The sequence below is a fragment of the Lactuca virosa genome, chromosome 4 (assembly GCF_052849685.1).
Source record: "Lactuca virosa cultivar CGN04683 chromosome 4, Lactuca_virosa_CGN04683_v6, whole genome shotgun sequence".
Taxonomy (NCBI): domain Eukaryota; kingdom Viridiplantae; phylum Streptophyta; class Magnoliopsida; order Asterales; family Asteraceae; genus Lactuca; species Lactuca virosa.
Genome location: NC_136429.1, coordinates 254,298,112 through 254,318,929, shown reverse-complemented (window position 1 = coordinate 254,318,929; position 20,818 = coordinate 254,298,112). Strand labels below are relative to the sequence as shown.

Below are 20,818 nucleotides of genomic sequence, written 5' to 3'. Positions count from 1 at the left end.
ATAAAAGTTATAGTTTTCAGCTGCCAACTACATGCTAAGTTTTCAGCTACCAACTACATGCTATCAACTATCTGCTACCTGCTACCAGCTACTATTGTCAAACAAGTCCTTAATCATATCTTTTAATTTTGACACTTGTCCTCCTCAAATACATAGAAAGATGGAAAGAAAGAAAAACTAAAAAGACATTTGATTTCTTGAAAAGGAAAATCGTAGTCACGCAAACTATGGCATATTTTTTCACGGGATTAATAACATTCAAAAGGAATATGGTTTTGTCGAAATATATAAGCATACTTTGAAGTCGACTAAATAATTTGTATGTCGACTAATACAAAAATGATAAGAGTACAATGGAGACCATTAGTACTCCACTTGTCAGGCAATGAATATATACCCTTTCTTTTCTTCTTTTAGTATTTTTTTTCTCCTTTTATCAAGGTGCATGCTTTCTGCTTTAGATAGTACTGTGTGCTTGCTAGGTTAATTTGCCACAATACCAGTTTTTCCGTTCACCAGAGGGTTTCTTCTATACTCCGGCTTTCACTTTATTCTTGCTTTTTAATTTTAATTAACAAGCTAATGATTTTGTTTTCATTGTAGATTATTTATATTTCTTGGTTAATTTTCTGATTCTGAAGGGTTTGATAACAAGATGAGGATGGTGAGACAGAAAACTCAGATAAAAAAGATAGAAAACTTAGCGGCAAGACAGGTGACCTTCTCAAAGAGAAGACGTGGGCTTTTTAAGAAGGCTCAAGAGTTGTGTACTCTTTGTGATGTGGATATCGCTCTCATCGTCTTTTCGGCCACTGGAAAGCTCTTTCACTACGCACCCTCAAGGTGTCTCTCTCCCTCTCTCTATATAACTATCAATCTTTTATATATAAACCATATGGATACTCCATTATTAGATGTTTTGGCGATATGAACCAGATCTATCAACTAATCTTATTAGGTTTGTAACTTGTTTATCGTCCCTTTAGAAGATTGTTAAATGGGTTATAATATTGATGTACTTCTACCCCATATGGTTCTTCTAAGAAACTACGGGCACGAACTATGTAAACGAATACCATCAGCTCTTTCCCAAAGAGTACACACAAATTTGAATCTAATTAATTAAAGTCTGTTGATAAAAGGACAGATTGTGATATATATGTAACTTGTAAGTCATGGCATTATCAGTGATAACGGTAAAAAGGCTGATAGCTGGCAAAGTGTATTGGTTATCACAGGTACACAGTTGCTACATAAAAGAGATGTCAATCTTTAGGTACATTTGTGTATGTGCATATAAGTGACGTTTGAGAGGTTTATGTGTACTGTAAATCTATAATACATGAAGTCTCTTGGACAATGCTTCAATTCTCATGTTAACAAGAAACCAGTCATCATTTTCTAATCTTTATCACTCGTATAGTGTATTTAATAGGGTTGCAGCTGCTACTAATGGAGAACAAGGGTCTAGTTCTCTCTAAGCTAATTAGTTGTTTGAATGTATTATAGAGAAAGTGGTTCTAAATTGACACAACCTTCATAAAAAATATTTGGCACCGAAATACACATTTAATTTAATTTAATTTAATTATTTATTTTTACTTATTATTATTATTATTATTATTATTATTATTATTATTATTATTATTATTATTATTATCTTAGTATTGTCTGAGCATAAGTTATTCAAAGTATATATAACTACATTTAATTATTAGGGCTGGGTTTATTCAACAAAACAAGTTAAACATTTCAGATAAACGATAAACGAGCTTTGATAAAACGTATGGAATAAAATTTCTGAAAACGGAAATAATAAAACTAAAAACAATATTTAATGTGGTTCATTCAAAGTAACTTACGTCCACGGGAGAGAGAGAGAGAGAGAGAGAGAGAGAGAGAGAGAGAGAGAGAGAGAGAGAGAGAGAGAGAGAGAGAGAGAGAGAGAGAGAGAGAGAGAGAGAGATGATTTTATTAACTTTAAGAAAAATTACAATCACTCACATTGTTGCACCTCATTTGAGCTCTCAAAACAAAAGAATATCTCTTGTTTACAAACTGCTTCAAAGGATGTGTTTTAACCTCGTAATGATTCCATTCTTAAATTTCATACACAAAGAATAATAAATGGTGGATTTGCCTATTTATAGAAAAACATGAGAAACTGTAATTATGATGGGTCAAGCCCATCAATAGTTAGCCCATGAAGAGATGTCCTAATTATTAACCAACCATTGGATACCATGTAGCTACTTCTGGAACCTTCAACCTTGAGGGACATGCAAGGTCACATGCCATGTACTTAAGAGCACGTCAAGCAAGCCTTGGCGCTATAGGGGCACACTTGGCTACAAGGTGCACATCATGCTCCAAGGGGTGAACCTTTCTTCTAATGGTGTGTATCTTGCTCCAAAGGGGCACACATTGCTTCTAAAGGGGGCATCATGATGCATGGAACACATCTTGATGCCTCCTATACAACCTCATCATGCTCGAACACTTTGCTCACCAAGAGCACACTTTGATCACCTAGAGCACAATTTGCTCACCCAAGAGCACCTTTGGATGCCAAGAGCACCTTTATTCACCAAGAGCACCTTTGGACGCCAAAAATACCTTTTGATTACCAAGAGCACATTTTAGATGCCAAGCCCACCTTTTAATCACAAAGAGCACATTTGTTCACCAAGAACACATTTAGACCGACATTTTGATCACCAAGAGCACCTTTATTCACCAAGAACACATTTAGACCCCAAGACCACCTTTTGATCAACAATAGTACCTTTGCTCACAAATAGCACCTTTTCTCTCTAGGAGGAACTTAGCTCAAGTCTTCACACACCAACAATCTCCTACTTGAAGGCTTGAACAACTTAGTCTATTATACCATTCAAATCTTCATCATTCCTCTCTCTCTCTCTCTCTCTCTCTCTATATATATATATATATATATATATATATATATATATATACAACTTTATGTCATCATTCATAAATGAATATATATATATATATATATATATATATATATATATATATATATATATATCTGCTATGAATTTTGTATATACAACTTTATGTCATCATTCATAAATGAATATTTGAACAACCACACATTAAATTTTACTAAATTACTACACATATATAAATTTTATAGTAGAATAATAATATAAAAGTGAATATATGATTACTTACATGTTAATATTCACATTATAATTACTTCAATACCTACACATATTATATTCATAGCAAAATAATAACATAAAAGTAATGTTATCACGTTATGATAACTTTATTTACTGTTCTCATTTAAACTTAACTATATATATATATATATATATATATATATATATATATATATATATATATATATATATATATATATCGGCCAACGCCCATTTCTAAATATTTGGAAGGGAAGTTAAACTCATGTCCAACTTCAAATTTTTATAGGTAATTAAACACTTTAGTACATTCATCTGCTGATTTAACCTTAATAAGGAATTTCTTCACCTTATCATCCACTTGGTTCATAATCTTGAACTCTTTGGCCAGCCCCATCTTAAGCTCATTGATATTATGTATGTCAGAACAATCAATCAATAAGCATCAACATTCAATGCAAGTATGGTGTAAGAGGAACTAAACTTCTTCAAGTAACAATTGTGATCAACCTCATGTCTCCTGAACACGCTCCTTTTCATGAAGTTATCAAACTTTAAGTACCATTCCTTAAATGTTTGCTTCATGACGTATATATTTTTCATATTCTTAAACATCAATTTTTTTACCAACTGTAAGAGCACTCTCTGGTTGTTCTTGACAAATGTCTCCATCCAAATTATCATCAAGGATATCTGTTCTATTCACATCTAGTTACTATAGATGGAGATTATCAGAGCCTAGTACATTCAAGACTAAACTGATTGTATTTGTCTTTGAAACTAGAGAACAAAGCTCGCCTTTTTGTTGGATTCCATTGACTATCAATCTTCCTTGCAAGTCTATCCGCTATCTATCTCATCCTTAACACAAAACATATGTCAATTCTGCACTTCCCTCAACTCTGCATCTATAGCCTTCTCCTATTGTATGGAGTTCATCCTCTAGGCCTTTGACTTTGACCTATTTTCACACATCAACAAGTCACTGGTTGCTAGAGAATACCTCACTGTAGTGCTCTCATTCTTTCCAAATTTATTTGATCTCTCACTACTTCCTGAATATTTGCATATCCTTTGACTAGTAATAGGTCTTGTGTGATTCCAGGTTCCTCCCAATAAAAAAACTGAAGTAGGACTGTAAACACAAAATAAACTGAAACTAACTTCGTAGACTTTGGAAAATTACCTATATTCGTAAAACATACTTTCTTCTATCTACCGATAACACATGGCTTAGAAGCAACTTTCACAATCTTTAGATATGTCATTCTCCCTTTAGATATAAGCTTCCTCATTCCCTCGTCACTTCTATGCCTAAAGATTTGGTGGCATAAAGAAGATGTCCCAACTCATTCAACAATGCGTGCTTCATCTTTAGAAACCTCGACCATATATAGTATACCTTATTTATTCCCTTAGGAATGACCGATATTACTTTCTTCACTTTCCACTTATAATCACGAAACGTAATAGTATCGATGTCATGAATTTATCCTCGAAGCCAATATCAACCAAAATCAACCATGAGATGATTGAATTGAATTCATTATCATGATCAGTCATCGAGGCACTCTCCTTCATCTTCAAATTCACCAATTATCGAATCAATAAAACCTTATTTTTGTTGAAGTTTTTTCATACATATTAGGCATTGCATTGATCAACCCATGAGTAGTCTTCACATTGACAATGTTGTAAGCTACACTCTTTACCAATGATTATCTCAAAACACCAAGTGCCTGCCGATCTAATAAGTGTCACCCATGATGCTTCATCGCTTCAAATTTCTTTTTGAACAATGGTTCATTAGTTTCTTTTGGTAGAGATTGTCTTCAATTTGAATTCGATGATCTAACAGTGATCGTCGAATTTGTTGATCTTAACTCTCCCATATTTAACCATAAGTATGATATATATATTTGTTGGGAATATATAAAAAAAAGTTAAGAACTTCAGATAAATGATAAACGAGCTCCGGTTAAACTTGCAACATAAAACTTCTGAAAACTGAAATAAAAATACCAAACACAGTAGTTAACGTATTTCAGTCAAATTGACCTACATCCATTGGCGAACGAGAGAGAGAGAGAGAGAGAGAGAGAGAGAGAGAGAGAGAGAGAGAGAGAGAGAGAGAGATAGAGAGAGAGAGACATAAATAGAAGACTGTATTACCTTTTATGAACAATTACAATCACTCATAATGTTTCACCTCACTTGAGCTCTCATAACAAAATAATCACTATTGGTTACAAATTGCTCCAAAGGATGTGCTCTCAACCTCATTGATGGGCCATACTCATCCATAATTAGGCCATGCAGGGGATGTCCTAATTATCGACTAATCACAAGACGCCATGTATATGGTTTTGGAACCTTCAACTTTGAGGGATATGCATGGCCACCTATCATGCACTTAGGAGCACATCAAGCAGGTCATGGTGCATCATTAAGAGCATATTTTGCTACAAGGTGGCACATCATGCTCTAAGGAATGTACCTTGCTTACAAGGGTGTACATCATGCTCTAGGGGGTGCATCTTTCTTCCAAAGGGGCGCATCATGATGCTTGGAGCGCATCTTGATGCATCGAACGCGTTATCCGTATGCCCGGACACTTTGATAACCAAGAGCACATTTTGATCATCTAGAGAACACTTTGACCACCTAGAGAACACTTTTCTCACCAAGAGTACATTTGGAAGCTAAGAGCATATTTTTATTACTAAGAGTATATTTGCTTATCAAGAGCACCTTTTGATCACCAAGAGCACATTTTGTCACCAAGAGCGTATTTGGACCCGGCCCAAGAACACCTTTTGATCACCAAGAGCATATTTTTTCAACTCGAGCATCTTTGCTCTCAAAGAGCACCTTTGGACCCCTAGAACACCTTTTGATCATCAAGAGCACATTTTCACACCAAGAGCACATTTGGTAAAGTCTTCAAACCCCAACAGTTAGTAAAGTAAATTCTACAAATTTCGTTTTCATTAGATGATGGTATGAATTTGCATATTGTTATTCCATTTATTGATTAACAAAAAAAAAACAATTAGATAAATCCAACAAGTTTGGGTGTTTTTTTTGTTAATTATACAATCATGGACTTGGAGTACAGACAGTTGCACTGTTGGAAACATGTTTTATCTTTAACCTGCTTTTATATAATCTTAGCTAAAATTTATGGATCATCCTCTATAGAATATTATTATTTTTGTTTCATCAAATTAAAATTTAGCATGCATAAAGTCAAATTACTGTCAGATTTTGCAAATATACAGTCTAATTAGTTACATATCTTTATACATATAACTTTTTTTTTCGTTTGGTTAAAAGCATGAATCAAGTGTTAGAAAAGCATAGACTACTGCAAACCCAGAATGTTGGAGAACCACGACAACCATCTCAGGAGATGCAGGTATGTATTTCTGCAGTAGTCATTTTAAAGTTGTTTACAAAGTCATGATACATGCAGAAAAATAGAATACAACTAAAAGATCAATAGTTAAGTTTTCTTCTTCTTTCATCAAATGGGTCCACGATTTCTTTACTGTGACTTGTGATTAGTTTCCTAATTACATTATGTTTATTCCTTGGCCTTCCCTTAAATGTTCTTACAACTATCACAATTACAAGGAGTGGACGTATAACGAGTCGATAATTGAGAACCTACAATGGTTTAATTTCTTTTTAGATCCATGAATCTTATATTAAAACTTAATGGCTTTAAGACATGTAGAGATAATATGAAACGTGTAAATCAGAACCCTGTGTTTCTTTCTACAGAAACACTAAACACAAGAGATAGAACAAACATTGGAAGAGATGAATACAATGGAGAAGGGTATTTTGGGAAATTTTTCTGCTGAGGTTTTTATTAACTCTTCAAAATAAAAAAACACACACACGTAAACATCTAAATAACTCCTATTTATACTAGAAACAAAGAACTAACTAACTAGGTTTATCTGCTACCAAATTTGCAGGAAAAGATAATGACTCAAAATTCAAATCAAAATGGATATGAGTTTCAAACTTCTGGATTATTCCAACAGTTTCCCCCCTAATCCAGAAGGTGTTATGTGCTTTACTCCCAGCTGATCTCGCATCTCTTCAAATTTGACCTTGCCCATTGATTTCATGAGAATGTCTGCCCTTTGTTCTTGGCTGCTCACATGTTTGACTGTAATGTCTCCTTTCTCGATACATTCCCGTATAAAATGGAACCGCGTATCAATGTGTTTGCTCCTCCCGTGAAACACCGGGTTCTTCATCAAAGCCAATGCAGACTTGTTGTCTACATACAATGTTGTTGGACTAATCTTGCTGCCTGTTATCTCTTTAAGCAATCTTCTGATCCATATTCCTTGACATGTTGCTGATGTAGCAGCCATAAATTCAGCCTCACATGAAGATAAAGCAACACTTTGTTGCTTGTGAGAGCTCCAGGTTACCAAATTCTCATTTAGATAAAATGCGGTCCCTGCTGTACTTCTTCTATCATCTACATCTCTAGCAAGATTACTATCACTGTAACCGGTAATTACGTTCTCTTCATTTCCTCTAGCATATGTCAAGCCATAATCAATTGTGCCCTTCACATACCTCAAGATTCTTTTCACTACTTGAAGATGCACATTTGTGGGTTTCTCCATGAACTTACTTACCATCCCGACAGCATACGAGATATCGGGTCGCGTATGAGTTAAGTATCTTAAACCACCCACGATACTTCTATATTCTGTTGGGTTTACTGGGTCACCTTTTTCCTTTTTTCTTAACTCTAACTTGGGCTCCATCGGATATTTAGATGGGTTACAATCTGCCATGCCCCTCTTTGTAAGTAAGTTTCTTGCATAGGCTGCCTGCTTTAGTGTAATTTCACCCTCTCGTTGAACCACTTCTATCCCGAGGTAATACGACAATGTTCCCAGATTACTCATTTCAAATTCCCTATTCATTTGAGCTTTGAACTTTTCCACTTCAGCATCACAATTACCTGTAACAATCAAGTCATCAACATAAATTCCAATGATTATTAGTTTTCCATCTCTATTCTTTGTGTAAACAACATGCTCTTGAGGACACTTCACAAAACCAAGACCTCTCAAGCATTTGTCTAAACGAGCATTCCACGCCCTTGGTGCCTGTCGAAGTCCATAAAGAGCCTTTGACAACTTGTAAACCTTTCGGGGTTGATCACGTTTCACGAATCCTTCCAGTTGGGATACATAAACTTCTTCTTCCAAATCTCCATTTAAAAACGCAGATTTCACATCAAGATGATGTACTTTCCATCCATTTTTTCCCGAGAGAGCAACTAAAATTCTTACTGTTTCTAGTCGTGTAACGGGCGCAAACACTTCATAGTAATCTATCCCGTGTTTCTATACATAGCCCTTCGCTACCAATCTAGCCTTGTGCTTTATCACATTTCCATTTGGGTCCCTTTTTAGTTTATAGACCCATTTAAGTCCGATGGGTCTACGACCTGATGGTAAGTCAACGAGGTTCCAAGTATGGTTTCTTTCAATCGCATCCAATTCAGTTTTCATCGCCTTGACCCAATTTTCATCTTTTATAGCCATGGAATATGATGTGGGTTCATTGATATCTTGTAAGAATAATAGCTCGTCACAATCATTATAAACATCAGTTAACAAACGGTACCTTTCCAGAGTTTCTCTTCCTGTTGAGTTTGTTAAAGAAGCACACGAACCATCTGATCTACCTGGTTCCACGGGTGTAGAAAAAGGTTCTGGGGTTGACTGCACCTGTTCGTGTGAGGGTGTTTGGATAAAGTCTTCAGTTATGCTTTCAGAGTGCAATGGTGTGGAAGATTGATTTTCTGATTCAACATCGTGCATTGGTGAGTTGTACTCTTCAAGAACAAAAGTAGCTCCTTGGGTAGTCTGGTACTTTACTGTTTCTACCCACGACCAACATCTATCTTCTTCAAACTTTACATCTCTACTTACATATATTTTTTCGGTATTAGGATCGAGTAATCTATAGGCTTTACTTCCTTGTTCACAACCTAGATGCACCAGTTTTATTCTAAGATTATCAAGTTTCTGTAAGTTGCTGCTTGCAACCCTCGTGTGAGCAATACACCCGAAAACTCTCAAGTGATCCAGGTTGGGCTTTCTTCCTGACCATGCCTCATATGGGGTTATATCTTTGAGTGCCTTTGTTGACACTCGGTTGAGCACGTAGACGACATGTCGTATAGCTTCACCCCATAAGGTTCCCGGAACACTCATGCTTTTTAAGATGCTCCTCGCCATTTCAACCACGGTACGGTTTCGTCTCTCCACGACACCATTTTGTTGCGGAGAATATGGTGCTGTGAAATGACGTTTTAGACCAGTTTCTTCACAGTACGTAGTAAATTGCTTAGAGAGGAATTCCCCCCACGATCAGATCTAAACGTCTTGAGTTTCACTCGGGTTTCATTTTCAACAAGCACACGAAATTTTTTGAAGACACCAAAAGTCTCATCTTTTGTTTTTAGCATATACACCCACATGACACGGCTATAATCATCAACAAGGAGAAAAAAATATCGATTGCCAGAAGGCGTGGGTGGTGAGATGGGACCACATAGGTCGCCATGCACAAGCTCAAGTATTCTCTCGGCTCTATAGTTTGCGTGTGTTGGGTAAGGTTTTCGTGTTTACTTCCCGACTAAACATCCTTCACAGAGTTGAGTGGGGTGTTCAATTTTGGGTAAACCAGTAACCATTTCACTTTCATACATTTGTTTCATAGCGGGGAAGTTTACATGGCCGAGGCGTGCATGCCAAAGCCATTCCGGTTTGCTAATACTTCCCATCAAACAAACTGGTTCCACTTCTTTTAAAACTATCTTGTACAACCTGTTCAATGATTGTCTTACTTTCATGAGTAACTTACCAGATCTATCGTGAATCCATAAGAAAGAACCAAGCATTAGAATTCTGTCACCATCTTGTGCAAGTTGTCCCAAGCTTATAATATTATTACATAAACTTGGGATATAGTACACCTGTTGTAACAAACGCTACTCGCCATTTTTACATTGAAACAATATAGACCCCATGCCTTCTATCCGAACCTTTGATCCATCTCCGAATTTCACATATCCCCGAATGGTCTTATCAAGATTTCTAAATTTTTCTTGTTGCCCAGTCATATGATTGCTTGCCCCATTATCCACGTACCAAATATTGGACCTGTTGGGTTCATCACCTGTAGATTTTAACTTCGGAGTTATATTTTTCTCATTCAAGAATACCTCCTCATGCGCTTCAATAGAGTTGTACATTGACATTAACAGTGCCGGCTCGTCATCGTCTTCATCCTTGGTTAGATTTGCTTCCTTGGTTAGATTTGCCTCCTGATTTCTTGCACGCCTTGGATTTTTACACTCCGAGGCATAATGACCGATATCTTGACAGTTGTAGCATTGTACCTTACTTTTATCACGAGCACCAAATGAATTTCGACCTCCTCCTCGGTTATGGTGGACACCACCGCCCCTCCGACATCCTCGGTTATTGTTACCGCCTGATCTTCCACTGCCACGACCACGAGATTCTAGCCACTCCTGATGTGTTAGTAATAACTCATGTCCATCCTCACCTTGTTTCTTAGATCTATCAAGCCACTCCTGATGAGTTAGCAACAACTTCTTCTCATCATTATCACTCTGACCGCGTACCCGTTCTTCATGCGCTTTCAATCTCCCGATTACCTCTTCGACGGTCATTATTTCCATGTCTGCGAATTGCTCAATCGTTGAGGCAATCTGCACAAACTTAGACGGAACTGCCCGTAATAGCTTCTTTACTACGTAGGCTTCCTCAACCTTATCTCCCAAGGCTCGAATATTACTAACTATGTTGGTGATTTTTGCCGAAAAATCATCCACAGTTTCTGTCTCCTTCATAGTCAAAATCTCGAACTCCGCCTTTAAGGTTTGAACCTTAGCTGTCTTCACACGATCAACACCCATGTAAATTGTTTTGAGGGTGTCCCAAGTCTCCTTCGCTGTCTGCTTCTCTGCTAACGACAGGACCATGTCTTCAGGAATGGATTGGTAGATGGCAGCCATTGCCATCTTATCTTTCTTCACACCAACAGGGTTCTGGGGGTTCTTAGGTTCAATTGCTTCCCATACTTCTTGGGCTTGCATAAAAACCTTCATCTTTATTGCCCAAACTGCATAGTTGCTTCTCCTCAACATCGGGTAATGGATTCCATATGAGCCGTCTTTTTCTGTCCATCCATGTCGTTGATGTTGCTTAGTAACCTAGTATTGCTCTGATACCAAGTGTAAATCAGAACCCTGTGTTTCTTTCTACAGAAACACTAAACACAAGAGATAGAACAAACAGTGGAAGAGATGAATACAATGGAGAAGGGTATTTTGGGAAATTTTTCTGCTGGGGTTTTTATTAACTCTTCAAAATAAAAAAAACACACACACGTAAACATCTAAATAACTCCTATTTATACTAGAAACAAAGAACTAACTAACTAGGTTTATCTGCTACCAAATTTGCAGGAAAAGATAATGACTCAAAATTCAAATCAAAATTGATATGAGTTTCAAACTTCTGGATTATTCCAACAAAACGTCCGATCACAATACTTCTTATCACTAATAACTTAACAACGGTAGCCCCAAATAAAATCAAACACTGATGCAAAGAAGACTCCATTCCACCTGGAATTCATGGTGACGAATATCAAAAACTCTATCCCCTTCCACTCGACAAAAATGACGGGCATTATGCATCGCGAGTTGATCTTTTTCAAATACAAGCATGCGAGTCTAATGTCTTGATCATATCAAACCTAAAACACCTCGCTTGACTATAGTTGACGACCCGTTATGGAACCGCCTAGCTAGATGCCATTGTCAAACAACGGATATAAAACACATATCTGGTGCAAATGGTTATAAGTAGGTGCGTCCGCTCAAGAACTCTGGAACTATCTTGTTCAGATATTTGATCAAGACAACAAAGCCACTAGAGTAGTATACCTTGAAGCCTTTTGGAATCTTACTGAATATTATCTTCTCCTCAAAACCCTTTGATCAACTTTCCAATGTTGGTAAAACCTGCATTCACCCCCTTAACCTTGACTCGTTTCTTTACTTCGACCCGAGCCTCTTCCACAGTTCCTCCTTGCTCACGAGCTCCTGCATTTTATGTCATCTCTTGCTAAATTTTCAAGTTCCAAAAATAGAACCGGGTCTTGAACTCATTTTTTTTCTTCTTGCCTCTTTTCGCTTGCTTCTTGCTTATTGATTCTTTCTACTTGCTACATGCGTGTTGTTTCTATCATGCTACTTACTCTGATTTCTTGCTGTTTCTTACGGTTTACCTCTTGCCCGCTAACGTGTCACATGTTGTTCTTTCTTCTGATCACCAAACCGTGATCAACCTTGTTTCCTTTTTTCTGCTTTCTTACTACGTACTGTTCAATGTTTTAAAACTTTGTTCGGACAATTTCTGTGAATATTCGGTCTTACTATCATTCTCTGATAACCTGCCGATCTTGGTTGTCTCTTTTGGTCCCGGATTAATATTTCTCGGTCTAGAGATGCCCCTGTTCTTTCGCGGCTCCTCGGTCTTCGGTTTAGGTGCCACCCGGTCTTCGAAGCTTCTCCTTCGATCTTGATCTCGCGGTCTTCTCTTGCTAGTCTCTTGCTAGCGTCGGTCTTTGGTGGAACTCACTTTCCATGCATGGTCTTTCATCAGTTCTTTCTTCTTTCTTCTTTCTTTCTTTCTAGCAGCCTTTGTTGCTGTAGCAGCCGATATTCAATTCTTCATGTGATTAACATGAAATCACCTCACCATCTTCTTCTTTTGTTCTCAGCCCTGCAGCAGGGCTTCTCCTCCTCTCTCGACACCGACTCTCAAACCTGGTTCTTTTAAACAAGTCCTAGGCTCTGATACCAAATGTTGGAAATCAGGCCCTTAAGATGACACTTTACTGCAACAATAAACAATATGTATTACTCTGTTATAATACGTGAGAAATATGTAGAGGAAGAAAGAAGTGATCGAGACTCAAAACGGCTGCAACTTTATTCAGAAAACAGAAGGCTTTTATAGCCTACAAAACCTAACGACTCTAAACAAAAACTAAGCCCATGTTTACTAATTTTAATCACCACATCTAACATTCTAACTATCACAAAGACTAGTTCCTAACATGACCCATTCCACCTAATTATTTAACTAATTAAACAAAACAAATACTAAAATAAACTTAAACCACTGTCAAGAATTAAACCTATACGATAGAAGTCATAATGATTACGAAAGATAAACTATATACATCAAACATATTTTTGGTTTACTTTTTGATAGTGTTTATGTCATTGTAGAAAACGCAAAAACTATATACACCAAATGTATTCTTGTGACTTGAATTCTTGCATATATGTCATTCCCTAAACTTGATACAAGGCCAAGTGCCTATGCCAATTCAGGTCTTATATGAGTGAGATATATCATTTTGTCACTCATATATATACACGTCCTCATTTTTTTGGCCTTTTGTCATATTATTTTCCAAAATATATGACAATTATATTTCTTGAGATGGAAATATACGTTTTTTTAAAATTTAAGACCAAGAATGATTTTCATTTCCCTTAAGTGTGATCCTTGGAATTTGTTTCTCATCAAATCCCTAAACTTAAACAGAAGAACCATTCATCATAAACCCATATAGTGTTAGCTCACTGGGGTTTCTTTCAAACATATTCATATCGACAATATTTCAAAAAATATTATGTGTGATTGCATAAACTAGTTTTTATATCCCTATTTAAGAACACAAACCTAGATAATTTCTAATTTAAGACCAGCAAACGTTATTTTACACTTGACTTTATGTGGCAAAAACTTCATAAATTCCTCTACAAAACTCCAAAAACTTATTGTTTTTTTTCATTGGAATCTACACATACAAAGCTTTAATACATGATTTTTTGACATGGATCATTCCAGACCTCCTGTTGAAGTTGGTCAAATTTTTTTTAGACCACCAAACCTTTTTTTTGTTTAATGGATAGCTTGTGGCAAAAATATCATACTCCACAAAACTTCAAAACACTTGTCCTTTTTTCATTAGAATCTACATATCCAAATCTTTCCAAAAATATATAATACTTGTTTTTTTTAATTTCTGTATCATTCTAGACATTTTGTTGAAGTTAGTCCAAAAATATTTTTTTAGACCACCAAACATATTTTTGTACACTGGACAACATATGAAAAAAAACATCACAACTCTCTTTACAAAACTCCAAAAGATCTTCTGTTTTTTTTCATTAGAAACTACACATGTAGAGCTTTCCAATCATATGATATATATGATTTTTGACTTCTGATTATTCCATACTTCTCGTTGAAGTTTGTGCAAAAAAACACAAACAAAAATTGAAGAGAAAAAATAATTTTTCTTAAAATCGACTATCCTAAACAAAATTTGAATAATTTATGGGACCCAAAACACTAAAATACTACATGAATATCTAAAAAACATCAAATATTTCGGTACATGCATCGGAGATCTCAAAAGACTTGGAAAATCCAAAACCTTAGTCATATTCAATTGTTTTCTATCCACTAAATAACATGTGGTAAAAACATTATCATCCTCCATAGAATTCCAAAAATGTTTTGCGTTTTTTCATTGAAAAGTTATATATGCACAAATTTCCAAGGATATAAGATACACGATTGTGTAATTTATAGATGACTAGTTTATAACCCGTGAGAACCACAGTTATAAAATTAATTAAGCTTTCATATTAAAAAATCAAAATTATTAATCAATTATTTTAAATAAATTATTACTTAAAGGTATTTTTTTAGTTATATAAAATTATAATCGTTAATTTAAATAAATAAGTGAAGTTATATCACCTTATAATATGTATTAATTTTATTTTATTTTTTAATCTAATGCTATTAATTTAATATTAAAATGAAAAATTCTGAAATTTTAAATTTAAAATTTAATGTAATCAGGGTGGAAAATTTAAAATTTGAAATTTGAAATAGATAATTAATATGTTGACAAGTGGCATGATATGAGACATATAAATATTAATGAAGAATTCTAATATAATGACACTTGTCAATAGGAGAATTAACCTATTTATTTATTAGAATAGGGATTCTAGACTTCATGTTGAAGTTGGTCAAAAACAAACATATAATTTGAAAAGAAAAAGAAACTTTATTAAAATGATTGATTCTAAACAAAACCTCAACTATTTATAAGACTTGAAATATTAAAAGAATTTATAAATAAATAAAAAACATCAAATACTTCAAAAATTCATAGAAGATTTCAAGAGGCCTGGAAAACCAAAAAACTTTGTCAAATTTGATTGTTTTCTATCCACTAGACAATATGTGACAAAAACATCACAACTTCCTTTATAGAACACAAAAAGTCTTACACATCCAGAGATTTCAAGAATATAAGATACATGATTTTTAGACTTCAGGTTCATTCTTGACTTCTTACTGAAGTTTTATGATTTTTTCATCAGCACCTCCTGTGTCAGGAATATCTCCATATCTTCACATGACCGTTTACGAACTCTACATAGCCTTTATCATCTTTATTGCCCTTCTATAACAACAAACAAGAAAAACAATAATTCTACTCTAAATAATAATAATAATGCATATTAATATAAAGAACATAAACCAAGTTAAATACAACAAAGTCTCAAATGATGAACACAAAAGTGAGGAAGCCTCATTTATATACACGAAAATTATCGGTTACTTAGGAACTTAATAAGCATGGGAGATCTAAAGCTTTCATTAAACGACAAAATACAACCCTTAACCATAATCAAGTGAAGAGTCACTCACAATTGAACGCCACATCAAAAAACTAAGGTCTACCAAAAATTATTATTCCTAGATAACGTTCAATTACATAGGTCATGTGGTCTTGAATCACTCTCATTGCGACAAATCAACAAAAGTTATCTTAAATTGTATAAGATATAGATACTAACTACAAAATACTTCAATTAGACTCTAAATAAAAAGAACATAAGAAAGTTCTAAATTAAAAAGTTAAATATTTAAACTAAATGCAAATATAGGAATCGATCAGAATAAAAAAAGCAATTTGATAATAATTAATTATAGATATTGAAATTTAAAAAAAAATATATTAAAATTTCTAGCAGAATATATAGTAGATTTTAAATTCAAATTTTGAAATAAGAACTCATATTAGCTGTAGAAATACACTTTTGGTGTCAAAAATATACATATTGGATATATACAAATTACCAATATTATAAATTGGACCATAACATATTTAACTAAATTTACCAATTTTAGAATTTAAACCTAAAATAAAAAAAAAATCAAGAACTGACATTAAGGAAAAATTTCTCATCAGAGTTTATAATGTCAAAGATCAAAATTTTTGACATCACATCTATTAGAAGTTGAACCATGTATACTAAATAAAAAGATAATCACAAACATACATGTTTAATCTAAATTCAAATATTTGGTGTATGTGTGTATGTGTGTGGGGGTCGGTGGTAGGTGTGTGTGATTTTCTTTTCACATTGCCGACAATTAGACACTATTTTTTTTGAACCGACAAACAAATATTATAATCTACTCCTAAACTAACACCTAATTCCACCTATGTCCCCCACGAGACTTGAACCATCGACCTCAAGGAAGGAGGGCACCACCTGATACCGCTGGGCTAGAAGCCCTATTAGACACTATTAATATATATTGAAATCAATACACACATATTGACACGCCATATTTAGAAGAAATATGCATGTGTGATTTTCTATTTGGATTTGAGCTTGGGTCATGACAAATGTAAAAATATATAAAAAGAATTGCAGTTAAACTAGAAACATACTTGGATGAGAGCAGTACTCTCTTGCTTTTTTGTTCTTATTTCATATTATACTTAGACAATGAATGTTCCTGTAATATAGATTGCAAGTAGAAAAGTTGAAATCTTGAGCAAAGAACTTGCAGAAAAATCCACTGAGTTGAGGTACCAATTGTTGCTTCCTTCCCCTTTTTTCTTCTATTAATATATTGTGTACAAGCTTAAATTGTTTTTGTTAAAACCCAAGCGAATTAGCATGTTGAATCATGCAGGAAAATGCAAGGAGAAGATCTCAAGGGACTTGACCTCAAAGAGCTAGACAAACTAGAAGCTATGATTGAATCTGGGTTGGTTAAAGTAGTAGAAACAAAGGTACACTATTTCAGCTGGTTAGTTCTATCACTATATGTTGTTTACTTCCTAGTTTCAATGTTCTTGACTTTCAGGGCCAAAAAATGATGAACGAGATCAGCAGACTGAAGGAGAAGGTCATAGAGATAAACCCATATGTTTTTCTATTCATACGTTTCATTTAGAAATATCTAAATATATATTTTAGGTGATAGAAGCTTAGATTAGGGAAATTAGGGAATCTAACCTACATAAATGAGCGAAAATAACCATTTTTTTTAGTTTTCGGAAAATAACCATTCCAGACTATTGTTCACATTTCATGACTACTTTTCAATATTTTTTCAAAGAATACTACATTCCGGGTTTGATTTTCAAATTCTGGAATTATTTTTTGTTTTTTTTTTAATTTTTTTTTGAAAAATATCCCCACTTATATCCGAAATGTCAATTTCTATGTGTTTAATATCATTGTTTTTTAATAAAACATCTGATTTTATGCACTAAAAATGTATTTAGCTCACATTTACTATATTTGTTTAACTTTTTGTTAAATTTAAGTAAAAATATGAATTGTTTTTCTTGAAATTCTGGAATTGTTCTTCAGATTTCGGACTTATTTTTAAAATTCAGGAGTTTTATTTTTCGAAATCCGAAATTTTAGTCTCGAATGTTGGTCCGGAATACCCATTTTGGACCAAGTGGTTATTTTTGCTAAAAAGAAAAATTGATTATTTTCTCCAAATAAACATTAAAAAATAATTAGATTACTCATCCTTAAATTATACTTAAAACTTGAGTAAATAATGGAAAAGGATGAAACCTTATACAATTAAAAAAAATATCATTAAATTAGCAAAAATGTCAACTAACGCTATTTTAACTGATTTACTTCAACCAAATACACGATTCAGGAAGCTCAACTGCTGGAAGAGAACATACATCTGAAACAACAGTTCGCTGTAAGAGCCTTTAAAATTTCATAAATATAGTTGACCTTTTTTTTAAATCGCATAAAGAATTACTAAATGTTGATTCTTGTGTTTTAGATGATGCACTTATGTATTGAGAAAACGGGTAGTCATGAGCGATGTGACCATCATCCTTCTTGGGAGTTAATGATTAGCAACCTCAACTCCATAGTTCAACCTCAAAACTACAACAACAACTCGGATACATGCCTCAAACTTGGGTAATCCAACCAAGTGAGAAAAACTTTTATTTTACAACAAATTTTCATAAGAAATACTCCAAGAAGCATCACTGTTATATATTTCTAAACTAATTTCAGGCTACCTTTTTCTAATTGAATTGAAGTGGTGAATTAGACGAGGAACGAAGTAGTTTGATTGTGTAACACAAGTCATTGGTTGACAGATGCTGGTTCTTAAATAATCCCTCACGTACATTTACGATTATAGGTTGTGGATTTTATTGAAGCAAAAGAACGTTCCAATATGTTAAACGGCTAATATATTCTTTGGTTTTGGAGCTATGTTTGAAGCATTGTATATCTATTTATAAACATGTTTCTACATGGTTTTATCATGGAGAAGTTTGGGTTTTACAAGTTGAAGGGATGCTTCTTGAAACTATTAATATTTGCACAACACTCATGATTTAAATCATTTATATGTCCATGTGAAGTCTGTATCCTTGATGTTGCTTTGATGACTTCAATGAATCTGCGGAATATTAACATTATTTTAATTAAAAAGGCTTTGGGGTTGCTGCGTTCTTACCTCTTTAGTATTGCTTTATTTTCCATTAGTTATGCAATTACATATGTTCTTTAAATAACGGTAATCTATTATATGTTCTTTAACCAACATGAAAAAAAGACCCTAAAAGACAATATACTTATATTGATGAACTAATCATTCCATTTCTCGAAGCCATTTATTAGGGTTGGGATCCATTATATAATGCAGTCAAATAAATGTAAGAAAACATGACATAAGATTTGATTAAGGTCGATCAAAGAGATTTATCCTAATTCCATGGGCAAGAATGAACCAGATATATCTTCTATTATTCAATTATTTCAAGTGATACATTGAAAACATTAGCTATGGATACTTATAGGTAAAAAAAACCCAAGAAACTATTGGGTTGGGCATATAGGTAAATGAAAAATAACTAAACAGATTCTCAGCTTCGGTCTGATTACCTTTAGCCTACTACAAACACTTATCTCGTTGATTTTGCAATTCGATTTTTTTCCAAATCGTTTTGAGTCAAGCTATCCATTTGGACAACTAAATTTCATGCCACACTACACTAATTCATCACATTGACTTGATTTATCTTTAACCATAAAAGATTCCCAAGATCTCATATCCTTCCTACCATTTTTTCCAAAGGGAGTTACATCCTTCGAACATTCACCAAATCTAAGCAATGTCTGACTTTCTCTGTTGGTATCGCCTTTGTTAACATATCATCCAATTCTCTTCGATAGTTATATATTTTCTAAATAAAAAACCTATCTTATTCATGAATGTCACATATAAAATTCAACCTAACATCAATAAGTTAGAATACAAAGTAGGTTTCTCCTTCTTCAATGCAAGACTTTGAACAAAAACCATGTAGCCTTATACACTCTTTTATCTCTTCATTCATTGACATGTACAATGCCTAAGTTGTCGACAATGAAACTATTTGTTATAATGTGGTCTTCCAGCTATAAGCACATACAAATAATGTTAGAATACAGCGTGTAAGTGATCATATTTTCACCAACTCACCATTACGATCCGAGTCTACATAGAGAATTAAACAATAACATTATTTTCTAGCATCATAAATTGTTATGTTATGGAGACTAATTCACCCTTTGACATTATAGCCGCTAGGAAGACCAAGCAGAGGTCCTGCTCCCAAAAGATTAGGCGAGGGTCAACAAGGAGCTGCTAAAATGAGTCATGGGCCATAGTTATAAGAGTTTTTGGGCATGACCTTATTGATAGTTTTTAAGTCAACTTAATAGTATATGTATACCCCTAAAATCTGCGTGACATGTAATGTGAAAAATCAATTCGACAGCCCTAAAGAAATATCTTTTGTGATCACTCATGGATGTATCCAATCACTCTGATCGTGTGAACCACATTGAATATTATGTTCTTATTATTTCTTTTGCATTATTACTTTGTGTGAAATCGTTTGTCAATTTGTTGAAGTTCTTAAACCCTAACAACTTGTATCAAATATATAGTTGAAGATGGGAATGTTAAGATCAACAAATTTGAAGGTCATTATTTTAGGTTATAGATAATGAAGATCAAATATTATCTCTACCAGAAGAAGTTACATGAATTCACCAAAAAGAAAACAAAAGCAATGATCTACTAGATCAACAGTCTCTCGGAGTGGTAAAATTTTCAATG

General features: G+C 34.1%; 1 protein-coding gene across 4 annotated transcripts; it reads left to right on the top strand.

Moving 5' to 3' along the window:
• Positions 1 to 414: 414 nt before the first annotated feature.
• On the top strand, positions 415 to 19,148 carry LOC145108196 (MADS-box transcription factor 22-like). 4 transcript variants are annotated; one of them, XM_079045207.1, is made up of 9 exons: positions 415 to 522; positions 604 to 843; positions 6,504 to 6,585; positions 17,179 to 17,240; positions 17,348 to 17,447; positions 17,522 to 17,563; positions 18,341 to 18,388; positions 18,476 to 18,618; positions 18,718 to 19,148. In XM_079045207.1, the coding sequence occupies exons 2-9, from the start codon at positions 656 to 658 to the stop codon at positions 18,734 to 18,736; spliced, it is 684 nt and encodes a 227-aa protein (XP_078901333.1). In that variant the 5' UTR covers positions 415 to 522; positions 604 to 655; the 3' UTR covers positions 18,737 to 19,148. The 4 variants fall into 4 exon arrangements, with proteins under 4 accessions (XP_078901333.1, XP_078901336.1, XP_078901335.1 ...); XM_079045210.1 differs by having other exon boundaries at positions 18,476 to 18,631; positions 18,744 to 19,148; XM_079045209.1 differs by having other exon boundaries at positions 18,476 to 18,631.
• Positions 19,149 to 20,818: the final 1,670 nt, after the last annotated feature.

Excerpts from the sequence above, each read along its gene's own strand:
- LOC145108196 (XM_079045207.1), top strand. The coding sequence starts at position 656 with ATGAGGATGGTGAGACAGAAAACTCAGATAAAAAAGATAGAAAACTTA. Across the intron at positions 6,586-17,178 it reads AACCATCTCAGGAGATGCAG|ATTGCAAGTAGAAAAGTTGA; the intron begins GTATGTATTTCT and ends CCTGTAATATAG. Across the intron at positions 18,389-18,475 it reads ATCTGAAACAACAGTTCGCT|ATGATGCACTTATGTATTGA; the intron begins GTAAGAGCCTTT and ends CTTGTGTTTTAG.